The sequence below is a fragment of the Heptranchias perlo genome, chromosome 16 (assembly GCF_035084215.1).
Source record: "Heptranchias perlo isolate sHepPer1 chromosome 16, sHepPer1.hap1, whole genome shotgun sequence".
NCBI classification, from domain to species: Eukaryota; Metazoa; Chordata; class Chondrichthyes; order Hexanchiformes; family Hexanchidae; genus Heptranchias; species Heptranchias perlo.
This window is the reverse complement of record NC_090340.1, coordinates 1,591,635-1,615,936: the sequence shown is the minus strand read 5'-3', so window position 1 is coordinate 1,615,936 and position 24,302 is coordinate 1,591,635. Positions and strand designations below refer to the sequence as shown.

General features: G+C 46.0%; 1 protein-coding gene and 1 non-coding gene across 4 annotated transcripts in view; one reads left to right on the top strand and one right to left on the bottom strand.

Annotated features, from left to right (window-relative positions):
* The window catches only part of dnaaf1 (dynein axonemal assembly factor 1), a 178,378-nt gene that overhangs the window by 23,235 nt on the left and 130,841 nt on the right, over nt 1-24,302 (bottom strand). For all 3 annotated transcript variants that reach the window (XM_067997601.1, XM_067997602.1, XM_067997603.1), the window contains 2 exons: nt 19,663-19,784; nt 9,071-9,237 (listed from right to left, as the gene is read on the bottom strand). In XM_067997601.1, coding sequence (XP_067853702.1) covers nt 9,071-9,237; nt 19,663-19,784 — 289 coding nt within the window. The remainder of the gene's footprint in view (nt 1-9,070; nt 9,238-19,662; nt 19,785-24,302) is intronic.
* LOC137333879 (5S ribosomal RNA) lies at nt 23,589-23,707 on the top strand. The gene has a single exon (XR_010966001.1). It is a non-coding gene; the product is annotated as a 5S ribosomal RNA (ribosomal RNA).

The following is a 24,302-nucleotide window of genomic DNA, read 5'->3' as shown; positions in this document are numbered from 1 at the left end:
AGGGGCAGCATGTAGATGAGAGATAGGAGGGGGCCAAGGATAGATCCTTGGGGGACTCCAGAGGTAACAGTGCAGGAGCGGGAAGAGAAGCCATTTCAGGTGATTTTCTAGCAACAACAAGATAGATAGCAATGGAACCAGGCAAACGCAATCCCACCCAGCTGGACAATGGAGAAAGGGCGATAGAGGAGGATGGTGTGGTCAACTGTGTCAAAGGCTGCAGACAGATTAAGAAGGATGAGGAGGGATAGTTTACCATCGTCACAGTCACATAGGTCACACATTTGTGACTTTGATAAGGGCCATTTCAGTGTTGTGGTAGCGGTTCAAACATGGAGTTGTGGGAAATGTGAGCACGGATTTGGGAGGCGACAACACGTTCAAGGACTTTGGAGACGAAAGGGATGTTGGAGATGGGGTGGTCGTTTGCAAGAACAGAGGGGTCAAGGGTGGGCTTTTTGAGGAGGGGGTGATGACAGCAGCACCTGAGGAGAGGAAGCATAACAATTTCAGCTAACATGGAGGCCAAGAAGGGAAGTTGGGTGGTCAGCAGTTTAGTGGCAATAGGGTCGAGGAAGCAGGAGGTGGGTCTCATGGACAAGATGAGCTCGGAGAGGGCATGAGGGGAGATAGGAGAGAAACTAGAAAAAGATGCATTTTGGTAGGAAAAATAAGGAGGCCACATACTGCTTGGATAATAAGAGTCTAAATGGGATGGGGGAGCAAAGGGATCTAGGGGTACACACACAAATCACCAAAAGTAGCAACACAGGTTAATAAGGCCTTAAAAAAAGGCAAGTCAAGCACTAGGGTTCATTTCTAGAGGGATAGAATTGAAGAGCAAAGAAGTTATGTTAAACTTGTATAGAACCTTTGTTAGACCACACTTGGAGTACTGTGAACACTTCTGGTCTCCATATTATAGAAAGGTTATAGAAGCATTGATGAGGGAGCAAAAAAAGGTTCACAAGGTTGATACCAAAATTGAGAGGATATCCTTAGGAAAGGCTGAACAGGCAGGGACTCTTTTCTCTAGAATAGAAGGCTGAGGGGTGACCTGATAGAGGTCTTTAAGGTAATGATATGGTAGATGTAAAGAAAATGTTTCCACTTGTGGGGGAGACCAAAACTAGAGGTCATAAATATAAGATAGTCACTAATAAGTCCAATGGGGAATTCAGGAGAAACTTCTTCACCCAGAGAATGGTAAGAATGTGTAATGTGCTACCACAAGGAGTAGTTAAGACAAATAGCATAGCTGCATTTAAGGGGAAGCCAGATAAGCACATGAGGGAGAAAGGATAGAAGGATATGCTGATAGGGTGAGATGAGGTAGAGTGGGAGGAGGTTCGTGTGGAGCATAAACACCAGTATGGACCAGTTGGGCCAAATGGCCTGTTTCTGTGCTGTATTTTTGCTGTAACTCTATGTAAGATATGAGTTCAGGGCTAGGGCAGGGGGGAACCTTGGAGGAAGTCTGGCTTGGTGAGCTAGGAAAAGGGTGAGAAGAGGCAGAGGCAGCTGAACGGATGGTCTCAATCTTCGTGCTTGTTGGAGGTGAGAGTGGAGGGGGCAGGGGAGAGGGGTTTGAGAAGACGGTTGGTAGTGGAGAAGACAAGCTGGTGGTTATCTTTGAATTCCAGGCAGCTACTTAACGTATTCCAATGTACAGTAGAGCAGGCAGCTACTTAGAATTATAGAACCTTACAGCACAGAAGGAGGCCATTCGGCCCATCGTGCCTGGGCTGACTCTTTGAAAGAGCAATCCAATTCGTTCCACTCCCCTGCTCTTTCCCCATAGCCCTGCAATTTTCTCCCTTCAAGTATTCATCCAACCCCCTTTTGAAAGTTAGTATTGAACCTGCTTCCACCACCCTTTCAGAACAGAACTCGCTACGTAAACATTTTTTCTCCTCATCTCCCTTCTGGTCCTTTTGTCAATTACCTTAAATCTGTGTCCTCTGGTTACCGACCCTTCTGTCACTGGAAACAGTTTCTCCTTACTTAATCTATCAAATTCCTTCATGATTTTGAATGCCTTTAACCTTCTCTGCTTTAAGAAGAACAGCCCCAGTTTCTCCAGTCTCTCCGCATAACTGAAGTCCCTCATCCCCAACGCTGGGGAGCGGGGCCCGCCTGGACCCCCAACGCTGGGGATGGAGGGGGTTAGAAGTACAGTTATATTTAGTGTTTGAAACAGCCTTCATTGTAAAGAGAGCATCCAGGGGGTATGGTTTTCCTGAAGGGCCCCTTGCTGACCATGCCAACTCCAGTAGGGTCAGTGGCAGATTTCCACATATGGAACAATCCTGGTATAACTGCCAGACCATCACCCCTGCACATTATCTGGGCTAGAGCTTCCCAAACTGGCGTGGGGGTGATGAGATTAACTGGGGGGGTGATGAGATTAACGGGGGGAGGGGGTGATGAGATTAACGGGGGGGAGGGGGTGATGAGATTATCATAGAAAATTTAAGGCACAGAAGGAGGCCATTTGGCCCATCATGTCCGAGCCGGCCAAAAATAAGACACCCAGCCTAATCCTACTTTCTAGCACTTGGTCCATAGCCCTGTAAATTATGGCACTTCAGGTGCACGTCCAGGTACTTTTTAAATGAGTTGAGTGTTTCTGCCTCTCCCACCCTCTCAGGCAGTGAGTTCCAGACCCCCACCACCCTCTAGTTGAAAAAAGTTTTCCTCAGCTCCCCTCTAATCCTTCTACCAATCACATTTAAACCTATGCCCCCTGGTTATTGACCTCTCTGCTATGGGAAATAAGTCCTTCCTATCCACTCTATCTCGGTCCCTCATAATTTTGTACACCTCAATTAAATCTCCCCCCAGCCTCCTCTGTTCCAAAGAGAACAACCCCAGCCTATCTCTATCCAATCTTTCCTCATAGCTAAAATTCTCCAGTCCTGTCAACATTCTCATAAATCTCCTCTGTACCCTCTCTAGAGCAATTACATCTTTCCTGTAATGTGATGACCAGAACTGTACACAGTACTCAAGCTGTGGTCTCAAGTGTTTTATACAGTTCCTGCTCTTATATTCTATGCCTCAGCTAATAAAGGAAAGTATTCCATATGCCTTCTTAACCACCTTATCTACCTATCCTGCTACCTTCAGGGATCTGTGGACATGCTCTCCAAGATCCCTCTCTTCCTCTACACCTTTCAGTATCTTCCCATTTATTGTGTACTCCCTTGCCTTGTTTGCCCTCCCCAAATGTAATACCTCACACTTCACTGGATTGAATTCCATTTGCCACTTTTCTGCCCACCTGACCAGTCCATTGATATCTTCGAAACATAGAAAGGTTACAGCACAAAAGGAGGCGATTCGGCCCATCGAGTCTGTGCTGGCTCTATGCAAGAGCAATCCAGCTAGTCCTGCACCCCTGCCCTTTCCCCATAGCCCTGCAATTTTTTTCCTTTCATGTACTTACCCAGTTCCCTTTTGAAGGCCATGATTGAATCTGCCTCCACCACCCCCTCAGGCAGTGCATTCCAGATCCTAATCACTCGCTGTGTAAAAAGGATTTTCCTCATGTCACCTTTGGTTCTTTTGCCAATCACCTTAAATCTATGTCCTCTGGTTCTTGACCTTTCCGCCAATGGGAACAGTTTCTCTCTATCTACTCTGTCTAGACCCTTCATGATTTTGAACACCTCTATCAAATCTCCTCGCAACTGTCTCTGTTCCAAGGAGAACAACCCAGCTTCCCCAGCCTATCTACGTAGCTAAAGTCCCTCATCCCTGGAATTATTCTAGTAAATAATTATTCTGCACCCTCTCTAAGGTCTTCACATCTTTCCTGAAGTGCGGTGCCCAGAACTGGACACAATACTCCAGTTGTGGTTGAACCAGTGTTTTATAAAGGTTCATTGTGACTTCCATACTTTTATACTCTATGCCTCCATTTATGAAGCCGAAGATCCTGTATGAGCTTTTAACCGCTTTCTTAACCTGCCCTGCCACCTTCAATGTTTTGTTCACATGTACCCCAGATCTCTCTGTTCCTGTACCCCTTTTAGAGTTGTGCCCTCTCGTTTGTTCTTCCTTCCTGCAGTCTAACAGCTTTCCTCCTCACTATCAACCACAAGGCCAATTTTTGTATCATCTGCAAACTTCTTAATCATGCCCCCTACATTTAAGTCCAAATCATTTATGTCACATAAAACAAGGGACCTTGTACTGAGCCCTGTGGAACTCCACTGGAAACAGCCTTCCAGTCACAGAAACACCCGTTGACCATAACGCTTTGCTTCTTGCCACTGAGACAATTTTGGATCCAACTTGCCATTCTCCCTTGGATCCCATGGGCTTGTACTTTTTTGACCAGTCTGCCATGTGGGACCTTGTCAAAAAGCCTTGCTAAAATCCATGTAGACTACATCAAATGCACTACCCTCATCGACCCTGCTTGTTACCGCCTCAAAAATTTCAATCAAGTTAGTCAGACATGACCTTCCCTTAACAAATCCATGCTGACTGTCCTTGATTAGTCCGTGCCTTTCTAAGTGACGGTTTATCCCGTCCCTCAGAATTGATTCCAATAATTTGCCCACCACCGAGATTAGACTGACTGGCCTTTAATTACTCGATCTATCCCTCACTCCCTTTTTAAACAATGGTACAACGTTAGCAGTCCTCCAATCCTCCTGCACCACACCTGTATCCAGTGAGGATTGGAAAATGATGGTCAGATCCTCCGCTATTTCCTCCCTTGCTTCTTTTAACAGCCTGGGATACATTTCATCCAGACCTGGCGATTTATCTACTTTCAAAGATGCTAATTCCCATAATACTTCCTCTCTCACTATGTTTATCCCACCCAATATGTCACACTCCTCCTCCTCCTTAACTACAATGTCTGCATCGTCCCTCTCTTTTGTGAATACAGACGCAAAGTATTCATTAAGAACCATACCCACATCTTCCACCTCCACACATAGGTTACCTTTTTGGTCTCTAATAGGCCCTACTCTTTCCTTAGTTATCCTCTTGCTTTTAATGTGTTTACAAAACATCTTTGGGTTTTCTTTCCATTTACTTGTCAATGTTTTTTCATGCTCTCTCCTTGCTATCCTAATTTCCTTTTTAATTTCAACCCTGCACTTTTTATACTCCTCTAGGCTTTCTGTAGTATTTAGTTCTCGGTGTCTGAGATAAGCTTTCCTTTTCTGCCTTATCTCACCCTGTATGCTCGTCGACATCCAGGGGGCTCTAGATTTGGCAGCCCCACCCTTTTTCCTTGTGGGAACATGTTTACTCTGAACCCCTTGAATCTTCCCCTTGAATGCCTCCCACTGCTCTGACACTGATTTACCTTCAAGTAGCTGTTTCCTGTCCACTTTTGTTAAATCACTTTTCAGCATAGTAAAATTGGCCTTTCCCCAATTGAGAACTTTAACTCCTGTTCTATCTTTGTCCTTTTCCATAACTATGCTAAAACTAACTGAATTATGATCACCACCACCAAAATGCTCTCCCACTAATACTGCTTCCACCTGCCCAACCTCATTCCCTAAAACTAAGTCCAGAACTGCACCCTCTCTTGTTGGACTTGCTATGTACTGGCTAAAAAAGTTCTCCTGAATGCAATTTATGAATTTTGGGCCCTCTATATCCTTCACACTGTTTGTGTCCCAGTTAATATTAGGGTCGTTGAAATCCCCTATTACTGCCCTACTGTTTTTGCACTACTCAGAAATTTGCCTACATATTTTCTCTTCTATCTCCCTCTGACTGTTTGGGGGTCTACAGTACACCCCCAGGAGTGTGACTGCCCCTTTTTTGTTCCTTAGCTCAACCCATATGGCCACATTTGCTGATCCTTCTAACATATCATCCGCCTCACAGCTGTAATTGTTCCTTTAACCAAAATTGCCACCCTCCCTCCTTTTTTATCCCCTTCTCTATTTTGTCTGAAAACCCTGTAACCAGTAACGCTGAGTAGTGACACTCCTGCCCCTCTTTAAGCCATGTTTCTGTAATAGCTAAGATGTCGTACTGCCACGTGTCTATCTGTGCCCTCAGCTCATCTGCCTTATTCACTATACTCCTTGCATTGAGGTATAAACCTTTACGCACTGCCAAACTCCATTGCTGTTTATTTTCTAACCTTTGTTTCCTCTGCCTTCCTAAGTCACTTACTAATTTTCTGCCTTCTATTTCCAGTTCTGATTCTGTCCCATCTGAATCTACCCTCAGAACATAAGAAATAGGAGCAGGAGTAGGCCATCGGCCCCTCGAGCCTGCTCCACCATTCAATCAGATCATGGCTGATCTTCTACCTCAACGCCATTTTCCTGCACCATCCCCATATCCCTTGATGCCTTTAATATATAGAAATCTATCAATACTCATGACTGAGCCTCCACAGCTCTCTGGGGTAGAGAATTCCAAAGATTCATCACCTTCTGAGTGAAGAAATTTCTCATCTCAGTCCTAAATGGCCTACCCTTTATCCTGAGACTGTGACCCCCGGTTTTAGATTCCCCAGCCAAGGGCTACATCCTCCTAACATCTAACTTGTCGAGCCCTGTAAAAATTTTGTATGTTTCAATGAGATCACCTCTCATTCTTCTAAGCTCGAGAGAATACAGGCCTAGTCTACTCAATCTCTCCTCATACGACAATCCCGCCATCCCAGGAATCTGGTGGACCTTTGTTGCACTCCCTCTATGGCAAGTATATCCTTTCTTAGGCAAGGAAACCAAGATTGTACACAATACTTCAGGTGCTGTCTCACCAAGACTTCTGTGAAGACAGACACAAAGTATTTGTTTAATTTCTCTGTCATTTCCTTATTCCCCATTATAAATTCTCCCGTCTCTGTCTGTAAGGAACCCACATTTGCCTTCACCAGTCTTTTCCTTTTTACATACCTATAGAAGCTTTTACAGTCCGTTTTTATGTTTCTCGCTAGTTTACTCTCATATTCTATTTTCCCTTTCTTCATCAATTGCTTGGTCATCCTTTGCTGAATTCTAAAATGCTCCCAAACCTCAGGCTTACTGCTTTTTCTGGCAACTTTATCTGCCTCTTCCTTTGATTTAATACTATCTTTAATTTCTCTTGTTAGCCATATTTGAACTACTTTTCCTGTTGTGTTTTTGTGCCTTAAAGGAATACATATTTGTTGCAAATTATGTATTAATTCTTTAAATGCTGGCCATTGCCTGTCTACCGTCATACCTTTTAATGGAGTTCCCCAATCAACCACAGCCAACTTGTACCTCGTACCTTCGTAGTTTCCTTTGTTTAGATTTAAGGACCTAGTTTCGGATTGAACTACATTACTTTCAAACTTAATGAAGAATTCTGTCATATTATGGTCACTCTTCCCAAAGGGCTCCTTTACAACAAGATTATTAATTTACCCTTTCTCATTGCACAATACTAGATCTAAAATAACCTCTTCCCTAGTTGGTTCCTCAACATCCTGATCTAGAAAACCACCTCGTATACATTCCAGGAATTTGTCCTCCACAGTATTAGTGCTAATTTGGTTTGCCCAATCTATATGTAGATTAAAATCCCCCATGATTACTGTATTACCCATATTACATGCTCTTCTAATGTCCTGCTTTATACCGTGCCCTACATTACCACTACTGTTTGGTGCCCTATAAACAACTCCCACCAATGTTTTCTGCCCCTTGCTGTTTCTTAGCTCCACCCAAACTGATTCTACATCTTGATCTTCTGAGCCAAGATCCTTTCTCACTATTGTACTGATCTCATCCTTTATTAACAGCGCTGCCCCACCTCCTTTTCCTTTTTGCCTGTCCTTCCTACATGTCAAATATCCCTGAATATTCAGTTCCCAGCCTTGGTCACCTTGCAGCCAGGTCTCTGTAATGGTACTAGATCACACCCATTTACTTCTATTGGTGCCGTCAACTCATCTACCTTGTTGCGAATGCTGCGAGCACTCAGATAAAGTGCCTTTAATTTCTCCTTTTTAACATTTTTTCCTATTTTGACCTTATTTGCTGCTGGCCTTTGTTTCCGCTGCCTTCCAATTTCACTTACTACTTTTCTGCCTTCCACTTCCAGCTTTGTTACTCTCCCTTCTGAATCTCCTCTCAGGTTCCCATCCCCCTGCCAAGTTAGTTTAAACCTTTTGCAACAGCACTATCTCCCCGCAAGGATATTGGTCCCGGCCCTGTTGAGGCGCAACCCGTCCGGCTTGTACAGGTCCCACCTCCCCCAGATTAGGTCCCAATGCCCCGAGAATCTAAAGCCCTCCCTCCTGCACCATCTCTCCAGCCACGCATTCATCTGCTCTATCGTCAGGGGGTCGAGGAGATTATCGGAGGGGGGGGAGAATGTGTGAAACTTGCTTCTCACTTTTTCATTCCTCTTGCTTTGTGGATTATAATTAAACTCGCACTGGAGTGTGAGACCAATAGCAGTCAACGCTGGCATTCCACATCCTGGGACAGAGTCCCTGAAACAGTCAGAAAATGTGGACTGTGCCTTTTGGAAAGGAATTAACCCGAGGAAATACTATCAGGTCCATCTTAAGATTCAATCTAACTACAGCGACACTGCAGAACAGATCCAATCTCAAGGACAAATGTACAATACTATCAGAGAACACATCCTTTTAGCAGAGGGAAAGTGAAGTGACTGATTGCGCAGGCATGATGGGCCGAATGGCTTCCTTCTGTGCTGTATCATTCTGTGATTCGCTGAATGGTGCAGGTCCTGAGGCTTTACAGGATGTGGCAGTGGGAGACCATGTGTGGCACCACTCAGAGCTAACGACATGGGGACATTCATATTGTATGTATGCCTTTTACAAATTACCATCGTGGGGAGGGGACACTTCATAGGAATTCGGGTCTGAGGTCAGCACATTGCGCAAGATGTTTCATCCGTTAAAATGAAATGACTCAAACTAAGCAGAGCTCACTGATCTCTGTGCACACCTGCTCTTGCAGCACAAACACCAATTAGTACTCCATGGTTTAACTGTTTTGCTGTGTGAAGCATGTAGTGTGAAGAATGAACAACTCTTTTAAAGGTTTTCAGACAACATCAACTCAGCTTCTACCTCTTTCTTCCATTTCCTCCAGTCTACGTTTCTCCTCAGCTTTCCTCTTGATCGCTGACAGAGCATCAATACTGTCCTGGATCTTCTTCCGCTCACTTGTTTCCCACTGTTGCCGCTCTTCCTTCTCAGCTCTCCACCCACCTCGAGCCCAGGCCTCAGCACATGCCCTGTCAGAGATTAACGACACAGTGAATAGGACTATTTGCTCTTGCGGAGGACAAAGGCAGCCACGGGCCAGATGGGCCGAATGGCCTGTTTCTGTGTTGTAACTTCTATGTATTTCTATATAAAAGGCAACAGAATTTCTCAAAGCTGAAGCCAAAAATGTCACACGGTAGCCTTGTGGTTGTGGTACTGGACTAGCGAGCCAGAGGTGGTGTGTTCAAATCCCACCATAGCAAGTGGTGAAACTGAATTCATTAAATCTGGTGATTGGTGGGCTGGCACCAGATAAAATGACCTTTAAAGCTGCTGGATTGTTGTAGAAACAATCTAAAGCCCTCCCTGCTGTTGAGAGTCTCAGCTAGTTGACTAATGCCCTTGAGAGAAGGGAACCTGCCCCTCCCGCCCAGCCTGGCTTATTTGGGATCCCACACTATGTGCCCTCAGCACAATAAAATACTGCCTTGCCAGTGCTGTCCACATCCCAAGAACATAATGTAAAAACACAAGACTCCGTGTAAAGCATGTTACCAATCTGCATTACAGCAAGCCCGAAAAAAAGATTTGTTTTTAAAAATTCTTTATCAATAAAATTGATTAAAGGAGTTCAGTCTGAACAGAAGCAGTTCCTGTATTTAAAAACGTCATTAGTGTTGCAACTGTTCCTTCTACATTATGAACACTAACTTATAACACAAGGTGCTATATACATACACTAGGTACAAACATGGCAAATGGATTTATTCAGCCCTTTACCAAGGTGATAATGTCCCTTAAAATGAACATAAGAAATGGCACAGAAATATAAATGTGATCCTGTAAATATCCAACAGAAGAATCAAAATAACATCATTTTACCCAATGTCCCTAGATTTTATGTTCTTCCCATCAGATGGAATGCTTGTCTGGTACATTAGCACAAAAGATTGCACTTCAAAAGAGCAAACTTTGAAGGAATGTGAAGTCAGTTCAAGAAAATTAACTGGAGCTCAAAAATCAGAAATCTACAGTGGGAAATGCTCATGAAACAGGGCAGCTGTAATCAAAATACATCCCAGTGGAGTGAAAAAAAGGCAACAGAGGCCAATGTGGTTAAGTAAAGATGACCAGAGTGGTGCTGAGTCGGGAGCGGTAGGAGGGTCGGGAGCGGTAGGAGGGACAAGCAGAAGGTGTTTCATAAATGGAAATGAGAAGGAGGATTGAGGGATTATAAAAGGCACTTTTAAAAAAATCCAAGGTGCAGGAAAATGTCAAATTGCAGTTAATATCTCAGGGATTTTCCTGATCTTTGCTCCAGGCATTCTCCAGACACAAGAACCTGCAGAAAGAGAGAAGAGGCACTTTTTGCAGGGTTTCTATCCCCTCCACACTGCCCTGGGATTCTCAGGACTTCCATCAGTGGGAAGCTCACCACCACCTTCTCAAGGTCAATTAGGGATGGACAATAAATGCCGGCCTCGCCAGCGACGCCCACATCCCATGAACGAATAAAAAAAAAGTATGACCTTCATATGGTTGAGTGAGGCAGGAAGGGCCCGTTCCCAGCCTCTTGTCTCACTTTCCTCTCAGAGCAACCCAGATGCAGTAGGATCGCGCTGGGAGCCCCTCAAGCTGTGGGGGCGGTCCAAAGTTAAACTTCAACACTTGCAAACTTAACCATTGGATTTGAACCTAGGGACCTACTGCTCCTTTGCCAGGGATAGACCCTGCCTGGGGTGCAGGTAATGCTGGAAAACATTATAAAAAGCTTAGATTATAAAAAGGGCAACGTGCATTTATGCAGCACCTTTCACATCCTCAGGATGTGACAAAATACTTCAATGAATAGCCAATGAATAACTTTTGAAGTGTAGTCATAGGATAAATCTGTTTGCCATGTTTGTACAGAGTGTTCCTTTGTGGCACCTTGGGTTATAAGCTTATGTTCACGGCCATTTCATCATTTAAAAGTGAAAATTGCAACAGCAAAGTGATGTCTTTAAACGTAAGAACTGTTGTAGCGTGACCAAATGTAGCAACTAATTTGCACCCAGAAAGGTGCCACAAATAGAAGAGACAATGGGTTTTTGGTGGTGTTGGTTGAGAGTCACCGGGAGAACTCTCGGTTTGTGAAAAAGTGCCACAGGATTCTCATCCTTGTGTTTAAATCCCTCTATGTTCTTGGTCCTCCCTACCTCTGTCACATCCTCCAGCCCTACAAGCTCCACTCGAATCTCAATTCCTGTGTTTCTGGCCTTACTGCCTTCACCCCATCACTGGTGGCCATACTTTCAGCCACCGAGGCCCCACTGTGCAATTCCTTCACTAAACCTGTCACTCTCTCCACTCCACGGTCGCATAGTGGTTATGTTACTAGACTGATAGTCCAGAGGCATGAATTCAAATCCTACTACGGCAGCTGGGGAATTTAAATTCAGCTAATTAAATAAAATCTTGAATAAAAAGTGAGTGTCAACAATGGTAGCCATAAAACTACCGGATTGTCGTAAAAACCCATCTGGTTCACTAATGTCCTTTAAGGAAGGAAACCTGCCGTCCTTACCAGGTCTGGCCTATATGTGACTACAGACCCACAGCAATGTGGTTGATTTTTTAAACTGCCCTCTGAAATAGCCGAGCAAGCCACTCAGTTGTACAATCCCACTACAAAAAGACATACTAAGAATAAAACCGAATAGACCACCCGGCATCGGACCACTAGGCACCGGACAGGACATAAGGCAAAGGCAAACCAAGTTGACTCTGAAAAATCCTCCTCATTAACATCTGGGGACTTGTACCAAATTTGGGAGAGCTGTCCCATAGACTAGCCAAGCACCAGGCTGACATACATATGATTCTGTAGTATGGCTTTCAGCCAACGTTCCAGACTCCTCCATCACCATCCCTGGGTATGTCCTGTCCCACCGGCAGGACAGACCCACCAGAGGTGGCGGCACAGTGGTATACAGTCAGGAGGGTGTGGGCCTGGGAGACCGCAACATCGACTCCAGACCCCATAAAGTCTCATGGCATCAGGTCAAACATGGGCAAGGAAACCTCCTGCTGATTACCACCTACCGTCCTCCCTCAGCTCATGAATCCGTCCTCCTCCATGTTGAACACCACTTGGAGGAAGCACGGAGGGTAGCAAGGGCACAGAATACACTCTGGGTGGGGGACTTCAATGTCCATCACCAAGAGTGGCTCGGTAGCACCACTACTGACCGAGCTGGCCGAGTCCTGAAGGACATAGCTGCCAGACTGGGCCTGCGACAGATGGTGAGAGAACCAACACGAGGGAAAAAGCTACATGACATCGTTCTCACCAATCTACCTGTTGCAGATGCATCTGTCCATGACAGTATTGGTAGGAGTGACCACTGCACAGTCCTTGTAGAGAAGAAGCCCCATCTTTACACTGAGTACACCATCCAACGTGCTGTGTGGCACTACCACCATGCTAAATAGGATACATTAAGAACACATCGAGCAGCTCAAATCTGGGTATCCATAACGGCGCTGTGGGCCATCAGCAGCAGAATTGTATTCCACCACAATCTTTAACATCATGACCCGGCATATCCCTCATTCTACCATTACCATCAAGCCAAGGAATCAATCCTGGTTCAATGAGGAGTGCAGTAGGGCATGCCAGGAGCAGCACCAGGCGTATTTAAAAATGAGGTGCCAACCTGGTGAAGCAACAACACAGCACTACAAGCATGCTCAACAGCGGAAGCAACATGCTATTGACAGAGCTAAGCGATCCCACAACCAACGGATCAGATCAAAGCTCTGCAGTCCTGCCACATCCAGTCGTGAATGGTGGTGGACAATTAAACAACTAACGGGAGGAGGAGGCTCTGCGAACATCCCCATCCTCAATGATGGCGGAGTATGATAGGACGTCCGGGTGTGTTGGCTTTGTGTAAACTGCACAGGACTTCCAACCAACGCTATACACCAGATACATCGACGACATTTTCTTTCTATGGACCCACGGCGAAGAATCACATCAAGTTCCATCCCACCATCAAGCTCACCATGGACTACTCCTCAGAATCAGTTTCTTTCTTGGACACACGAATCTCCATCAAAGACGGGCACCTCAGCACCTCACTCTACCGCAAGCCCACGGACAACCTCACGATGCTCCACTTTTCCAGCTTCCACCCTAACCACGTCAAAGAGGCCGTCCCCTATGGACAGGCCCTGCGAATACACAGGGTCTGCTCAGACGAGGAGGAACGGGATGGACACCTACAGACTCTGAAAGACGCCCTGGTAAGAACGGGATATGATGCTCGACTCATCGATCGACAGTTCCGACGGGCCACAGCGAAAAATCGCATAGACCTCCTCAGAAGACTAACACAGGACGCAACCAACAGAGTACCCTTCGTCATCCAGTACTTCCCCGGAGCGGAGAAACTACACCATGTTCTCCGCAGCCTTCAACATGTCATCAATGACGACGAACACCTCGCTATGGCCTTCCCCACACCTCCACTACTCGCCTTTAAACAGCCACCCAACCTCAAACAGACTATCGTTCGCAGCAAATTACCCAGCTTTCAGGAGAACAGCGTCCACGACACCACACAACCCTGCCACGGTAACCTCTGCAAGACATGCCAGATCATCGACACAGATACCACCATCACACGAGAGGACACCACCCACCAGGTGCATGGTTCATACTCCTGTGACTCGGCCAACGTTGTCTACCTCATACGCTGCAGGAAAGGATGCCCCGGAGCATGGTACATTGGCGAGACCATGCAGACACTGCGACAACGGATGAACGGACACCGCGCAACAATCGCCAAACAGGAGGGTTCCCTCCCAGTCGGGGAACACTTCAGCAGTCAGGGACATTCAGCCACCGATCTTCGAGTAAGCGTTCTCCAAGGCGGCCTTCGAGACACACGACAACGCAAAATCGTCGAGCAGAAATTGATAGCCAAGTTCCGCACCCATGAGGGCGGCCTCAACCGGGATCTTGGGTTCATGTCACGCTACACGTTACGCCACCAGCGAACAAAAGCTATCTGTTTTTAATATAATGGGTCATTTGCTGTCTTTCTCTGCCTTCCGGATGTTTCTGCCTCTCTCTCTCTTTTTTTTCCTGTTTTTTTTTTGTTGAATGTGTATTCGGGGGTTCTGTAGGTGACACCTCTCTGTCTGAACACTGTGATTGCCTTGGCAACGGGCAGTTGCAGGGGCAGTCTGTAAACACCATGTATTACCTGAGGAAGGAGGAAACCTTTGAAAGCTTATATATTCCTATGGACATCTGTTTTTATGAGGTACCTTAGGACACATCTCTATGTTAAAGACTGTATGTAAGTAAAAATTATTGTTGTTATCTTCCTCTCTGTCTCCAATCAATTCTCCACATCGCCCCTCGCCCTTAAACTCATTTATGGGGCTATCGGGCAGTTACCGAGATCGCTCACCATTGGCATCGAACTTTGACCTGCACTTCATTTTAGCTGATTTGACACTTCCTCCTCTCCACTCCCTGAGCAAGTATGAATTCAAGTTTCTTCCCATGGACACCTTATTGCTAATGAGTCCAACTTCAGCTCACAGGCCAAGCGGGATTCAGGCCCTATTGCACCTGACGTGCATATTGTATGATCCTGTGGAGCCACTGTAAACTGTTTGCCCACGGATGGGGAAAATGATCAGACCAAATTTTTATTTTCCTCCTCACGCCAGGGCTGGAGAAACAAATCCATTTGAACTGATGCTCGAGCCCATTGCATAACCAATTCTCCACATGGGACATGGAACTAGGGACAATGTGACCGTGTGGATTGAGAGGAGGTTGGAGTGCAGAAAGCAAACGGCGGGGAAAAAGGAAGTTTCTTGGACTGGCCGGGTGTGGTGAGTAGTTACACAGGCACCTATGCTGCGCACTATTATTTACTATACAGAGAAATGATCTCCATTTAGGAACGGAGGGAATAATATTGAATTTTGCTGATGACATCAAATTAAAGGGTATGTCAACTTTTGACGAGGATTATGAAAGACTGCAGGGGGATAGGCTAGCAGCTGGGCTGATACGTGACACACGCAATTCAATGTAGAAATCTGAAGTACTACATTTTGGAAGTAAGAATAGGGAAAGAAAATATACCTGAAATGATGATATTTTAAATGGAATGGAGGAGCAGAGGGATCCAGGCGTGCAGATATACAGGTCATTAAACCTGGAAGCGCAATTAGATACGTTAGGTAAGGGCATCAAGGAATATGGAGCAAAGGTGGGTAAATGGAGTTGAGGTACTGATCAGCCATGAGCTAATTGATTGGCAGAACAGGTTTGAGGGGCTGAATGGCCTCTTAGTCCATAATGTTCCTAGTCCTTGGAAAAAAAGATAAATTGATCCTTCATTTTATATTAAGAGGCATTGAACTTGTACAAGGTCAAAGTAAATTGTGATTGGATTATTGTGTAGTACATGCAAATTAAGAGCAGGAGGAGGCCATTCGGCCCCTCGAGCCTGCTCTGCCATTTGATAAGATCATGGCTGATCTGTTTACGACCACAAACCTACTTTCCCGTTGACCGACTATAACCTTTGACTCCCTTGTTAATCAGGAATCTGTCCAACTCAGCCTTAAAAATATTCAATGTCCCTGCCTCCGACGCTCTCTGGGGAAGGGAGATCCACAGACCCTCAGAAAAAAATTCTCCTCATCTCCATCTTAAATGGGAGACCCCTTATTTTTAAACTGTGGCCCCTAGTTCTAGTCTCTCCCACAAGCGGAAACATCCCCTCAGCATCTACCCCTTCAAGTCCCCTCAGGATCTTATATGTTTCAATAAGATCACTTCTCATTCTTCTAAACTCCAATGTATACAGGCCCAACTTGTCCAACCTTTCCTCATAAGATAACCCCCTCATCCCAGGAATCAGTCGAGTTTTTTTTTATTAGTTCATGGGATGTGGGCGTCGCTGGCGAGGCGAGCATTTATTGCCCATCCCTAATTGTCGAGAAGGTGGTGGTGAGCCGCCTTCTTGAACCGCTGCAGTCCGTCTGGTGAAGGTTCTCCCACAATGCTGTTAGGAAGGGAGTTCCAGGATTTTGACCCAGCGACGATGAAGGAACGGCGATATATTTCCAAGTCGGGATGGTGTGTGACTTGGAATGGAACGTGGAGGTGGTGTTGTTCCCATGTGCCTGCTGCCCTTGTCCTTCTAGGTGGTAGAGGTCGCGGTTTTGGGAGGTGCTGTCGAAGAAGCCTTGGCGAGTTGCCGCAGTGCATCCTGTGGATGGTACACACTGCAGCCACTGTGCGCCGGTGGTGAAGGGAGTGAATGTTTAAGGTGGTGCATAGGCTGCCAATCAGGCAAGCTGCTTTGTCCTGGATGGTGTTGAGCTTCTTGAGTGTTGCATTCATCCAGACAAGTGGAGAGTATTCCATCACACTCCTGACTTGTGCTTTGCAGATTGTGGAAAGGCTTTGGGGAGTCAGGAGGTGAGTCACTCGCCACAGAATACCCAGCCTCTGACCTGCTCTTGTAGCCACAGTATTTTTATGGCTGGTCCAGTTAAGTTTCTGGTCAATGGTGATCCCCAGGATGTTGATGGTGGGGGATTCAGCAATGGTAATGCTGTTGAATGTCAAGGGGAAGTGGTTAGACTCTCTCTTGTTGGAGATGGTCATTGCCTGGCACGAATGTTACTTGCCACTTATGAGCTCAAGCCTGGATGTTGTCCAGGTCTTGCTGCATGCAGGCTCGGACTGCTTCATTATTTGAGGGGTTGCGAATGGAACTGAATACTGTGCAATCATCAGCGAACATCCCCATTTCTCACCTTATGATGGAGGGAAGGTAATTGATGAAGCAGCTGAAGATGGTTGGGCCTAGGACACTGCCCTGAGGAACTCCTGCAGCAATGTTCTGGGGCTGAGATGATTGGCCTCCAACAACCACTATCATCTTCCTTTGTGCTAGGTATGACTCCAGCCACTGAAGAGTTTTCCACCTGATTCCCATTGACTTCAGTTTTGTTCGGGCTCCTTGGTGCCACACTCAGTCAAATGCTGCCTTGATGTCAAGAGCAGTCACTCTCACCTCACCTCTGGAATTCAGCTCTTTTGTCCAAGGCCGTAATGAGATCTGGAGCCGAGTGGTCCTGGCGGAACCCAAACTGAGCATCGGTGAGCAGGTTATTGGTGAGTAAGTGCCGCTTGATAGCACTGTTGACGACACCTTCCATCACTTTGCTGATGATTGAGAGCAGACTGATGAGGTGGTAATTGGCCGGATTGGATTGGTCCTGCTTTTTATGGACAGGACATACCTGGGCAATTTTCCACATTGTCAGGTAGATGCCAGTGTTGTAGCTGTACTGGAACAGTTTGGCTAGAGGAACAGAGGCGCAGCTAGTTCTGGAGCACAAGTCTTCAGCACTACGACCGGGATGTTGTCGGGGCCCATAGCCTTTGCTGTATCCAGTGCACTCAGCCGTTTCTTGATATCACGTGGAGTGAATCGAATTGGCTGAAGACTGGCTTCTGTGATGGTGGGGATATCTGGAGGAGGCAGAGATGGATCATCCACTCGGCATTTCTGGCTGAAGATAGTTGCAAACGCTTCAGCCTTGTCTTTTGCACTGACGTGCTGGACTCTGCCATCATTGAGGATGGGGATGTTCACAGAGCCTCCTCCTCCTCCCGTTGGTTGTTTAATTGTCCACCACCATTCACGACTGGATGTGGCAGGACTGCAGAGCTTTGCTCTGATCCGTTGGTTGTGGAATCGCTTGGCTCTGTCTATAGCATTTTTTCTTCCACTGTTGAGCATGCATGTAGTCCTGAGTTGTAGCTTCACCAGGTTGGCACCTCATTTTTAGGTATGCCTGGTGCTGCTCCTAACATGCTCTTCTACACTCTGAACCGCCTCCAAAGCAATTATGTCCTTTCTTAAATAAGGAGCCAAAACTGCATACAGTATTCTAGATGTGGTCTCACCAATACCCTGTCCAACTGTAGCAAAACATCTCTACTTTTATATTCCATTCCCCTTGCAATAAATGACAACATTCCATTTGCCTTCCTAATCACTTGCTGTACCTGCATACAAACTTTTTGTGACTCATGTACTCGGACACCCAGATCCCTCTGTACCTCAGAGTTCTGCAATCTCTCTCCATTTAAATAATGTACTGCTCTTCTATTCCTCCTGCCAAAGTGGACAAGTTCACATTTTCCCAATATAAGATGGATATAAAAGGAATGCAGAAGGTGCAGTGTAGATTCACTAGGATGCTGCAGGGATTTGGAGTTATAGGCATGAAGAGGGATTTGAGAAGTTACGTAGTTTCTCACGAGAGATGAGAAGATTGAGTGGTGAGCTCTGATTCTGAAGGGTTATGAGGCGCTATATGGTGAGATTGTTTTCACTGGTCAGTGAGATGGTAGCTAGAGGGCAAAAACTTAAAGTGATCACAAAAACAATTAAAGGGGAGGTTAGAAAATATATATTTACCCACAGAGTGGTTAAAATGTGGAATTCTCTGTCACAAACTGTGTTGAAGCAGAGTCCATGAATTCCCTTAAAAGGGAATTAGATAGTTGCTTGAAAAAGAGGAATATTAAAGGCTATGGGGAGTGAGCAAGAGAGTGGGATTAGACTGGGTGGGGTATTAAAGGATATAGGGAGTGAGCAGGAGAGTGGGATTAGACTGGGTGGGATATTAAAGGATTAGGGAGTGAGCAGGAGAGTGGGATTAGACTGGGTGGGATATTAAAGGATACAGGGAGTGAGCAGGAGGGTGAGATTAGACTGGGTGGGATATTAAAGGGTATGGGGAGTGAGCAGGAGAGTGGGATTAGACTGGGTGGGATATTAAAGGGTATGGGGAGTGAGCAGGAGGGTGAGATTAGATTGGGTGGGATATTGAAGGGTATGGAGAGTGAGCAGGAGGGTGGGATTAGACTGGGTGGGATATTAAAGGGTATGGGGAGTGAGCAGGAGGGTGAGATTAGACTGGGTGGGATATTAAAGGGTATGGGGAGTGAGCAGGAGGGTGGGATTAGATTGGGTGAGATATTGAAGGGTATGGAAAGTGAGCAGGAGGGTGGGATTAGACTGGGTGGGATATTAAAGGGTATGGGGAGTGAGTCGGAGAATGGGGCTCCTGTGAAGGAAAAGGCCAAGACAGGCTCACTGGGTTGATCGGCTTGTTTTTGTGCTGCAGCATTATATGATTGAATGGCCTTGCGAGGAAATGATGAACTCTGGGAAGTTCTGGGAATTAGTGGGCTAAAGATACCGATGCCTCATCTCCCCACTACATTTATACAGCAATGGGCTCCTCACCGGCCCATTGAAAGAACAGACAGCTGCTCTCTATTTGTGGCAGATGTCCTCCTGCAGCGAACACGCGGCTTTCTCTGGCCAGAGAGCTGCTCAGTCACATACCTGTCTTTGGGAAAGACTGGTCTGTCATCCAAGTACGTCAGCTGGTGGAGGCGCACGGTCAACAGCTTCCTGTAGTTAGAGATTTTCTTCACCACTTCATTCCCCATCAGATTCAACACGCGCTGTGAAAAGCAGAATGAATAACAGACTTTACAGAAGGACTCAGGCAGCACACTAGCCTGCCCAGTGTCTCCCTGCTTCTAGCACATCTGAAAATAACAAATGCAACACTAATAACAGCCAGAGAATAATCACTACCCAGAGATCGTAGTGAGGTTTTTAAACAACCTGCACATTCTGTCACAAACTTCCATCACTTCTTCAGCTGCACCAATACCAAGCTAGGGATAAATTCAGAGTTTTGAAAATAAATTTATTAATGATGTAGGTTTCTGAGAATTGCTCGTGGTAAATCAGAGAACATGGTTCTCTCTGTTACCTGTCTGCTGTCTTCACATTGCTGCTGCTGCTGCTCAGTCTCTCCCCCCTCTTTCCTTTCTCTTCTGCCCATCTCAGTTTTCCTTCCTTCCTGCACCCTTCTCTGTGCTCTTTTGCTTCTTTTTCCTCTCTCTTTCTTCTTTTGGGTGGAAAGTGACTGGTGATGTATCAGGGAAAGTGCAGGCCACATTTTCTGCTGATGTGTGCAGGGAAGTGTAGCTCGCTGAGCTCAGCAGCTCCCTTCTCCTCCTGCCCCATTCATCTTGCTTTCTACCCCTCGCATACGCCTTCAATTTACTTTTTCACCAAGTCCCGTTCTCCCATCACCCCTGTGCTCACTGACCTACACTCGTTCCCGGAACACCTTGATTTTAAAATTCTCATCCTTGTTTTCAAATTCCTCCGTGGCCTCGCCCCTCCCTATCTCTGTAACCTCCTCCAGCTCTACAATTGTCTCAGATCTCTGTGCTTATCCAATTCTGACCTCTTGCCCGATTTTAATTGCTCCACCATTGGCGGCTGTGCCTTCAGCTGCCTAGGCCCCAAGCCCTGGAATTCCCTCCCTAAACCTCTCCGCCTCTCTCTCTCCTCCTTTAAGACGTTTCTTAAAACCTGCCTCTTTGACCAAGTTTTTGGTCACCTGTCCTAATATCTCCTTATGTGGCTTGGTGTCAAATTTTGCTTGAAAATCGTTCCTGTGAAGCATCTTGGGACGTTTTACCACATGAAAGGCGCTATATAAATGCAAGTTGTTGTTGTTGTAATTGTCAGTCTCACTAATATGGCTGTGTTTGGTTACGAGCGGAGTTGGGCTCAGGATTTTTGGGACTCCCCCTATCCACCCTGGCCCTTTCAAACAGCCATTAAATGCCCCCCCATATTGAAGATTTAAACAGGGTCAAACTGTCTTCCTCCCTACCTCTTTCTCTTTTGCCATTTCTTTGCTGCAAAATCTCCTGCTGCCAGACAAAGGGAAGGGGATCGAGACAGAGTGAAAAATACACAAGAAAATAAACTGGTCAAAAAAAGACACAAAGCAGGGAGCCTCTAAACCCAACAACTACAGGCCAGTCAGCTTAACCTTGGTGGTGAGGAAACTTTTCGAAGCGATAATCATAGACAAAATTAACAGTCACTTGGACAAGTGTGGATTGATTAGGGAAAGCCAGCACAGATTTGTTAAAGGCAAATTGTGTTTAACAGAGAGGGTAGATGAGGGCAATGCAGTTGATGTAGTGTATGTGGACTTTCAAAAGGCGTTTGATAAAGTACTGCATGGTAGGCTTATCATCAAGATTGCGGCCCATGGAATAAAGGGGGCAGTAGCAATATGGATACAGAATTGGCTAAGTGACATGAAACAGAGAGTAGTGGTGAACGGTTGTTTTCCGGACTGGAGGGAGGTGTAAAGTGGTGTGCCCCAGGGGCCGGTGCTGGGACCATTGCTTTTCCTGATATACATTAATGACATAGACTTGGGTGTACAGGGCACAATTTCAAAATTTGCAGATGACACGAAACTTGGAAGGGCAGTGAACAGTGAAGAGGATAGTGATAGACATCAAAAGGATATTGACAGGCATGGGGGGACATGTGGCAGATGAAATTTAAAGCAGAAAAATGCAAAGTGATACATTTCAGTTGGAAGATCAAGGAGAGGCAATATAAACTAGAGGGCACAATTCTAAAAGGGGTACAGGAACAGGGAGAACTGGGGGTATACATGCAAAAATCGTTCAAGGTGGCAAGGCAGGTTGAGAAAGCGGTTAAAAAAAAGCATACTGGATCCTGGGCTTTATAAATAGATGTAAGGAATCTTACAACACCAGGTTATAGTCCAACAAATTTATTTTTAAATCACAAGCTTTCGGAGATTATCTCCTTCGTCAGATGATTGAATGAAAAGGTTCTCAAATCGCATATCTTATACGATGTTGGGACAGCATCACACCAATCAAAAGGTGTTGTTGTTATTCAAACAGGCCAGTCACGGAGAACAGCACGTCCCAGTACACTCGATATACATTGTGTCTTTTACACAGGCAGGCAGAAAGAAACTCAAAATGGCAGAGAGAGAGAGAGAGAGAATTTTAAAAAACATATAAATTTTTTCCCCCTTTTTGCTGGTGGGGTTACGTGTAGCGTGACATGAACCCAAGATCCCGGTTGAGGCCGTCCTCATGGGTGCGGAACTTGGCGATCAACTTCATTTATAAATAGAGGCATAGAGTACAAAAGTATGGAAGTCATGTTGAACCTTTATAAAACACTGGTTCGGCCACAACTGGAGTATTGTGTCCAGTTCTGGACACCGCACTTTAGGAAAAACGTGAAGGCCTTAGAGAGGGTGCAGAAGAGATTTACTAGAATGGTTCCAGGGATGAGAGACTTTAGTTACGTGGATAGACTGGAGAAGCTGGGGTTGTTCTCCTCGGAATAGAGAAGGTTGAGAGGAGATTTGATGGAGGTGTTCAAAATCATGAAGAGTCTAGGCGGAGTAGATAGAGAGAAACTGTTCTCATTGGCGGAAGGGTCAAGAACCAGAGGGCATAGAACCAAAGGTGACATGTGGAAAAACTTTTTTTTTTTAAACACAGCGAGTGGTTAGGATCTGGAATGTGCTGCCTGATGGGGTGGTGGAGGCAGATTCAATCATGGCCTTCAAAAGGGAACTGGATATGTACTGGAAAGTAAAAAAATTGCAGGGCTACGGGGATAGGGCGGGAGTGGGACTAGCTGGATTGCTCTTGCATAGAGCCGGCAAGGACTTGATGGGCCAAATGGCCTCGTTCCGTGCTGTAACCTTTCTATGATTCTAAGTAAAGTGAACCAAAGCAGCCTCCCCCCTATTGCCACACTGCTCTGAAAGCACCTGATCCTGTCTGATCTTAGAAGTCAAACAGAACCTGGTTAGAATTTGCTTAGGGAGATTGCCTGGGAATACTGGGGGCAGTTGACGTTTCTTGTGAGCAGAGGCTGCTAGCTGTTCTGCACCTTCACACTGCCTTCATCTGACACTCTTTTCGCTCACAGCTGATGCACACTCTCTCTCTTTTGCTCTCTCTCTTGGACTCTCTCCCAAACTTGCTTTCCTCGCCTCATTTTCTTGCAGCAAATCGGGATCATGGTCTGAATTGGGCAAATGCGACTAGAATTGGGGTCTGGATTTCAGCCTTTTATAAGCTGCGGGGCCTGAGAGAAGAGAAAAGGCTGCTCCCCGATTGTGTGTACTTTGAGGCATGAGGGAGTAATCATTTTGCAGGAGTGAGTGAGTGAATGGTGAAGCAAATTCTGTTTTGAAGGTTGAGGCAAGGGGAAGGCCAGGAAGGATGGGGCTTGTAGTTTGTGTGGGGGAGGCTGAACACCGAGAGAGGAAGAGAACAAGGTGGGGAATGGGGGAAATGGAAGGAAAAGGAAAGAGAAATCAACAAAAAGAATGAGCCACAGGATTGCAATCCTTTAAGTAAAGAAAAAGCCAGTCAATAAATGCCTACGGCCACACTAGTCTGAAAACGCCCGATCTCGTCTGATCTCGGAAGCTAAGCAGAGTCAGGCCTGGTTAGTACTTGGATGGGAGACCGCCTGGGAATACCAGGTGCAGTAGGCTTTTGCTGCCGCCACAGGCTGCTCTCAGCTACACACATTCACACTGCTGTTAATCACTAAGCCTTTTGCTGCCGCTGCCAGCTCCAGCACTCTCTCTCTCTCTCTCTCTCTCTCATTTCCTTTGCTGTACATTCACCTGCTGCCAGACAAAGGGAAGGGGCTCGAGACAGAGTGGAACAAAAAAAATAAACTGGTTTTAAAAAAAAACAGAAAGCAGGAAGCCTTTAGGTAAAGTGAACGCGTGTGCGAGTGAGTCAGCACGTGATTGAGTGTGTTCAGTACCAGCTGAAAGCAACGGATTGAGTTTGAAGAATGAGAGGAAGCAGGTGCAAGGGTCTGTGTTATGTCAGAAGGTAGAGGGAAGGCTGGAGCTGTGAGTCATTGTACAAGAAGGGTTCTGAGAACACTCGGTGGAATTGCAGTCAGGATCACTTTTGGGACGAGTTGGGCTTTGACAGCGCTCCGGAAGGAGGGGACTGGGTTGTCTGGGTATTAAAGTACTTGCAAGGTTCATGTTTGGCTCCATACCAATGGTGAGAGGGAGGGGAATGGTGTCTGGGACGACACTAGTTTGGGATAAGGGAATTAGAGGGACC